The 7,518-nt window shown below is 51.0% G+C and overlaps 1 protein-coding gene across 1 annotated transcript; it reads left to right on the top strand.

Moving 5' to 3' along the window:
• The first annotated feature begins 1,331 nt into the window (after positions 1-1,331).
• OTP (orthopedia homeobox) lies at positions 1,332-7,159 on the top strand. The gene is made up of 3 exons (XM_014894436.2): positions 1,332-1,564; positions 2,513-2,922; positions 6,625-7,159. The coding sequence occupies exons 1-3, from the start codon at positions 1,528-1,530 to the stop codon at positions 7,153-7,155; spliced, it is 978 nt and encodes a 325-aa protein (XP_014749922.1). The 5' UTR covers positions 1,332-1,527; the 3' UTR covers positions 7,156-7,159.
• The last annotated feature ends 359 nt before the right edge of the window (positions 7,160-7,518 follow it).

The raw sequence follows: 7,518 nt of genomic DNA, 5'->3' as shown, positions 1-7,518 counted from the left end.
TGCATCACTTTTGAATTAAAAATCAATGATAATCAAGTTGGAAGTAGTAAATATCAGTTTTCATTGTGCCCGGGTAGAGGGTATTTTTCTTGTTTTGCAAATAAAAATACAAGTCAAATAACTTTAAAAGGGCATTATGTTCTGCTACAAATACAATTGAAACGGATTGTTTAGGAGCGGATCAGAAATGGTACAGAATTTTGCACTTAATTTCCTCAGTTATCATTTACAATAAGAACCTCTTGGCTTGACAGCCAAGTCTAAACAGTAGTAAATTAGTACAAATTTATACTGATTTTACTCTAATAATCGTAATAAAAGCTTATAGATTTGGCACTAATTACATAAATGCCTAATGATCTTGAAAATTACTCTGGTTAGAAATATATTACTAATCTAAACTTTGTTGTTGGCTGGCTTTGAAAAATCAGAACATTAGAAATGGTTCGCTTCACTTCTGCAAAGCACTTCAAATTGTTCAAGTAGTTTAACATATTCAAGAGGAAAATAAAAAGCATTTAACTTTATTTACTGCTTTAAGTTGACTTTGTAGGCTAGCCGAACTTGGAAACTTTACCCGAAAAATAGGGCCTACGGGCGTTTAAATCCCGGGCAGGGAGGCAGAGCTCCCCGGGCGGCCGGGACGCATGGTGCTGGGCTCCCTTGCCCCTCGTTGCGCTCTGCCTCGGCACCGAGCGGGGCCGGGCAGAGGTGGCGGGCAGGCAGCCCCGGGGGCCAGGTGACCCTGTGCGCCGCGGCCCGCTGCGGGAACTCGGGCAAGTTTCTCTTTCCTCGACGCCCAGCAGCCGTCGGGGCTCCTCTGGGTGAGAGCCTGGCCGCAGTTTTCCCTGCCGCTCCCTCTCCCGGTTCCCCGGGGCCGCTGGCCAGCGGGGCCAGCGCTGCCCGACCCCGCGCCTCCTGCCTTCCCCGCTCGCAGCCCTCGGTGGGCTCTGAGCTTGCGAGACCCTCGGGAGACTGATAGGGTCGGGTAAGAGGGTGCGCTCCGAGGAGGCACTAAAAAACAATAAAAGCCGATAAATCAGGGGCGACCCGGAGCCGACGAGTGTGGCAGATGTGCATTTGGAAGAGAAGGAAAGAAGGAGAAGGCGGGCGGTCGAGGCGAGCGGAGCAGGGTAAGGGAGCGCGGGCGCGGTGCGGGCCGGGCCGGGCCGGGCCGGGCCGGGCCGGGGCGGCGGGAGGCCGGGGCGGCGGCAGCGGGCGGGCGGCGGGCGGGCGGAGCGGGGCGCTCCGGGCGCTGACATTTGCAGGCTGCCCTCCTGATTGGTCCCCGCGCTGAGCTGCTCACGGGTTCATTGAAGTGTTAAGCACCTCCCCGTCTCTCTAAAGGACATTATAATGCAAGAGACCCCCTTTTTAACCACACACCGAATTTTCTTTCATTTAGACGATCTATATATATATATGTCTATATATATATATATATATCTCATATCTTATATCTATTTTAAATAACTTAAGGCCGCTAAAATTTGGGGGGGAACAGCCTTCGCCCTGGAGCGGTGCGCGATGCTGTCTCACGCCGATCTCCTGGACGCCCGTCTCGGTGAGTTTCCCCCGGCACCCCCCCGCCCCGCGGCGGCTGCACCGGCGGCGGTGGCGAGCGGGGAGGAAGCCGGGGCAGGAAATTGACAATTTGTTCCTTATTTTACCTTAATGCGTTCTAAATGGGCTAATTCCTTTAAAAGTAATTGTACTGTATTAAAGTTTAATTTGATTTAACATAAAAAAGAAGAGAGTGAGACCTACGGAGTATGTAGATCTACAGCGAGTTGTGGATCATTTAATTTTTCTCTTCCCATTTTTTATATAGATAGCTACAGATTATTATTATGATGATTATTATTTTAGGACAGATGAGCTTGATGGTGTTTACGGAGTTCTGTGTGGCCTTTTCTTGTTCGTCTGTTTGCTTTTCTCCATTCTTCTTTTCCTTAAAAAAAAAAAAAAAAAAAAGAAAGAAAGAAAGAAAAAGAAAAAGGAAGAAATATCTGTATCTATCTATTTATGGTTATTCATGAGTTTGTTCAGAGAAGCGGAGGGAGGAGAGGGGAAAGATCGGCCAGATTGACCGAGGTCCCCGCGCATCTGTCGGGGAGGTAATGCTCCCGGCAACAGGGCGGTTCGAGCCTTATTTATGTCTTTCAGTCTCTTTCTCTTACCAGCTCCGCTGGAAAACCCAAGTTGAACCTGTGAAAACTTGCTCTCCTCCTCTTCCCTTCCCTTGGTCTTGCTAGGGGAGGCCGGGCAGGGAACTGGTTATTTCAGCAGAAAGAGGAGCTGCTCGATGTAAAGTTTTCTCCCCAGTGCCCGGGTCGCGCCGGGCCAGGTCGTGGAGCCGAGCAGGGCTGAGGGTCTGGCGGGCGGCCGGCCGGGGGACGGCGGGGCGGAGGCTCTGGCGGTGGTTGGATGTCCTCGCCAGTTCAGTGCACTGGAGAGGGGCTCTGATGGATCCATGCTCAGCCGAGTGACTGCCGCTCCTTTGCTTCCGCAGGGATGAAAGACGCGGCCGAGCTGCTGGGACACCGGGAGGCGGTGAAGTGTCGGCTGGGCGTAGGGGGTTCGGATCCGGGGGGACACCCGGGAGACATGGCTCCCAACTCGGACACGGTGGAAGGGACCACCCTGCTGCCGGGGGAGGACATCACCACGGTGGGATCCAACCCCAGCTCCCTAGCCGTCAGCGCCAAAGACCCTGACAAGCAGCAAGGCCAGCAGGGCGGCCAGAACTCCAGCCAGGCCGGGCAGCAGCAGGGTCAGCAGAAGCAGAAGCGGCATCGCACTCGCTTCACGCCGGCGCAGCTCAACGAGCTGGAGAGGAGCTTCGCCAAGACTCACTACCCGGACATCTTCATGCGGGAGGAGCTGGCCCTGCGCATCGGTCTCACCGAGTCCCGGGTGCAGGTATGAAAAGCCGTCCCCGCGCAGTGCCTGCCGGCCCTTCCCCGGTCGCAGCGACGGCGGCACGGCCGGCCGGCGGCGAGGCCAGGCACAGCGCGGAGGAGGGTGGGTGCCCCAAACCTCAGCCCGACGGCGGGGTAAATTGCCCACCCATGAAAGCAACAGTTTGGTCAGAAAGCCTTGAAATCAGACGTACGTCGCTCCCCTTTCTACAAAACTCTCACCTTGGGGGCGTCCCCTTGTCCTCTATCCTACCCACCTGCAGCGCGGTGGTCCCGAGCGGGACGCGGGCTGAGCTTCCCTCAGCTCCACGGCCCGACCCGCGGCTGGAAGGAGTCCGGGGAGGGACAGCCCGAGAAGAATGGTATTAGTCCCCGCAATAGCCGGGCGCTAAGAGTTGAGCCGAGCCTCCCGGGAATGACTCGTTTTCCAGCCGAGTGCGGTGGCTACCGCGGGGCCGCTGTCCAGGGTGCTGACGGTGAGACAGCCGCGGCACCGCCGGGAAGGGGCGTCCGCCAGAGCCGACAGCCCTGAGAGCCGAGGTGCGGTGCGAGGGAGGCATATTGGCTCGAAAAAGGCACTTCGATAAAAGCCAGATATGCTTGGACTCGGAGTTTCCCCATACTGGCTTTTATAATGCCTGAGGACGGCGGGTTAGGAACTTCAACATCTAGGGTGCACTTGGTTCTCTAAAATACATACATATATATACTTATGTACATAGACATATATATATGCACACAGGACAGTAGAAAACTATTTAGACAAATACTATTTAGACAGAAACGAAATTTGGTAAAGGGGAAGAAGGTTCAAAGCGCTAGATTGCTCAGACGCAGTTTTTTTGTGTACAAGGTTATTTTAGCGACTTTCTAGGCAAGTCCATTCCGAGGAATGAAAGCCTGCACTATAGAAGCACTTGTGGGATGCGCACCCCGGCTCAGTACACTGCACGGGGACTGCCGCTGCTGAAGCACTTTAGCGCAGTCACTGTTCAAAAATCCCTCTCGGCAAGCGCAGGCTCCTCAGCTAAATAAAGACACGTCAAGAGAAATCCCTAAATGAACGTTTTATGAAGGAAAACAGATTCCGTTCTTGAATGTGACAGAAAAAGCACGTCTGCTTTTAAAAAGTAAAACAATTTGACTCAGCCTACACAGAACTATAATTAGTTTAAATTAAAAAAGAAATTAGATTCACAAATAAAATATAATTGGACAACTGACTCCATGAAAAAAAGAAAACGAGGTCTATTAAACTTTATTGGGTTTCCCAAAGGTTAATGATACCAATTTCAATATTAGGAGTGTGGTAAATGAAGTAAAATATAAAATGGAAATAGTTATTTTCTAACAGCACATCAAAGAAATTCGTAGGAAGAAAGACAAAGTATTTTAATGGCCTTGGCATAATCTTAAACCAATGCTAATAGCTCGAGACTGCTGATAAAAACAGTTTAATAGAGTGTCAATTTAAATTTTTTTTACAATAATGTTCTGTAATTTAAAAAGTAATCAGATCAACATAACCTTCTTAATTAACACTTCAAAATGATTAACATTATGTAATCTAAGGCAAAAAATATTTAATATATTTACTTCACAATCCAATGTATCACTGATCCTTGATCAAATTTAAATTAAATAATAATTAGTTTATGTTCTTATACGAGTACTTTACAGTTTTCTTTATAGTTAACAGATAGCTTACACATTCCTTTCAGTACATGGGCTCCACACTGATTAAGGAATGTTCCAAATGCTTAATTTATAGCGGCTGTATATGTTTTTAAGGGTTTTAAGATGCTAGGATAAATCACCACTTTCCTCATTTTAGATCTGCATTTAATGTATATGATACATTTAAATAATTATTAAACTGGCTGATGCTTAAACGGGAGTCCAATTCCACATCTGATATTGCTCTGCTTTTCAAGCTGCTGTAATAAAACCATTCTTTTTATAGCATGCCATTATTAGAAACCAATTTCAGAATTATTTATAACCTGGAATGGCTTATTAAGCAGCAATGCGAGAATCATGCAAATTACGCGATCAAATGCAATATAATAAGCATAATCATTAGTCTCTAGCACGGATTAATTAACTTTCAATATTTTATTTACATAAAAACTAAATCAGTGAAATAACTTCTGCACAGTCAGGCTTGCCTTCCAATATTTTATATGAACAAAAATAATGTGCTGTAATTCCATTGACCGTGTCCCCCACAATGGTCCCGTCACCTGCCACATCTTAATAGGGGACAAGCTGAGAGTATTTTCTAGTTTTCTAATGGAATGAGAAATTGCATTTTCTTCCTCTCCCAGCACTATTAAAGTGTAATGAATTCGGCCCAGAGTTCACGGCTGGCTGATCGAAATGAACCTGAGATCTGAGCTTTAATACAGCTCTCCAGATTTCCTACCAAATCTTCACATTAATCATCCGCTGGATTCCAATGAGATCTTCATAAAGCTTCGGCTTCTTAGAAAAAAAAAAAAAAAAAAAAAAAGAATTTCAAAGAAAATTTGGAAAAAAAGGAAAAACAAAAGTGATATTGTCTCACCTCCTTTCTCTATTGCTTTCACTCTCTCTCACTCGTTTATAGCTGGGGAATTAAATGGGCTATATATTTTAAAATACATTTACAGTATGTCTATATTACTGTAACAGCAGACATCATCAAGGTAGGTTTTTAGATTCCAACCTCCATTAGATTCTCACTGTTGTATTAATAATTTTCAGGGGCTAGTTGCATTCTAAAAGGAGTTGAAAGTTGCCAAATGCTCATGGTTAATATATTTCTAGAGTTGTCATGTGTGCATTTTCAAAATCTCCCCCAGGTTTTCCTTGCATTTTAATCTGTCATGCACCAGTTTTCAACTGGAAACATTCACATTTTAAAAGCATATGCAGCGTAGCTATGAACTTAGGCGATCAGACCTGATGGAGATTCTTTACACCATCAGCAAACCATGAAACATAAAAAGATTTTGTAGCCGCAATTTGACTACTAACCCTAAAACATAATTGAACGCGATTTTTCGATTATTCATACAATATTTAGCTCCCTCATGGCCGTTCATTTCCGCTAATGGGGGTCCGCCTTTCTCAGACCGCCCATGGAGCCCGAGACGGTGGAATCCGGCAGATCGGGGCTCTGCTCTCGCCCGGGTTTCAGGTGGACGCGCTTCCTCCCGGCTTGTCTCGGCTGCTGTCGGCCATCCCTGCCACGGTGCCTCCACCGGCACCCGCTTACCTAAACCACTCTGGTTTTATTATTATACGTTTGGTTCTGTTATGTTTTGGGTTTTTTTAAACCCAAGTGGGGCCGGTTTGGTGCCGGAGGGTTTTCCTGGCCGGACCCTGGTGGCCCGGGACGGCTCGGGAGGGCGTCCCCTCAAGGGGCAAGAGCCGTAGGCTGCCTTTTTTTAAAATTATTTTTTTATTTTTTCCGTGGGAAGGCCAGTCTCTTCTCCCTCCCTGGACGGCAAATCGATCACTTTCGTTATAAAAAGTTCAAGCTGTTTCGTCAGCCCGTGACGGGGACTGGCGCGGGGCTGCGGGACGCTGTCAAGAGCTACCGCGGTCGGTGGGGCGAGGCCGGAGGGGGCGGCGGGAGCCGGGGCGGGGGTCCCGCCGGGGCCCCGGCCGCGGGGGGTGGTGGTGCCTAACGGAGCGTGTCGCTGCCCGCCGCCCGCAGGTCTGGTTCCAGAACCGCCGCGCCAAGTGGAAGAAGCGCAAGAAGACCACGAACGTGTTCCGCGCCCCGGGCACGCTGCTGCCGACGCCGGGGCTGCCGCAGTTCCCCTCGGCCGCCGCCGCCGCCGCCGCCGCCATGGGGGACAGCCTGTGCTCCTTCCACGCCAACGACACGCGCTGGGCCGCCGCCGCCATGCCCGGCGTGTCGCAGCTGCCGCTGCCGCCGGCGCTGGGCCGGCAGCAGGCCATGGCGCAGTCCCTGTCCCAGTGCAGCCTGGCGGCCGGCCCGCCGCCCAACTCCATGGGCCTCTCCAACAGCCTGGCGGGCTCCAACGGCGCCGGGCTGCAGTCCCACCTCTACCAGCCCGCCTTTCCCGGCATGGTGCCCGCCTCCCTGCCCGGCCCCAGCAACGTGACGGGCTCGCCCCAGCTCTGCAGCTCCCCGGACAGCAGCGACGTGTGGCGGGGAACCAGCATCGCCTCCCTCCGCCGCAAAGCACTAGAGCACACAGTCTCCATGAGTTTCACCTAATGGCCGGCGCCTCGCCCCGCGCCGCCGCCGCCGCCGCCTCCCCCCGCGCCCCCGCCTCGCCCCGCGCCCCCGCCTTCCCCCACCCGACTTACCAGGGAGTCGACTCAGGATCTGAAATCAGACACCAACAGACTGGTTTGTGGGCCGAGAAACACCCCCGACCCTCCCCAAGCCCCCTCCGCCCCCGCGCATCCCCCGCGCACCCCTGTGCCCCGAGGTCCACCCCGTCCGGCGGCGGGAGGACTCGCGGCCGCCCTGAACCCGGCTCTGCCTCCCTCCGTCGCCACGACCCGGCTGTCCCGCCGTCTGCCTGTCCGGCTTTAGCTTTGCAAAGAAATGCATTTGTTCTGTTTCCGTAATTTT

The sequence above is a fragment of the Sturnus vulgaris genome, chromosome Z (assembly GCF_052056855.1).
Source record: "Sturnus vulgaris isolate bStuVul1 chromosome Z, bStuVul1.hap1, whole genome shotgun sequence".
Lineage (NCBI taxonomy): Eukaryota > Metazoa > Chordata > Aves > Passeriformes > Sturnidae > Sturnus > Sturnus vulgaris.
The sequence above is the reverse complement of the archived record's forward strand: the minus strand, read 5'-3'. Positions and strand labels throughout refer to the sequence as shown.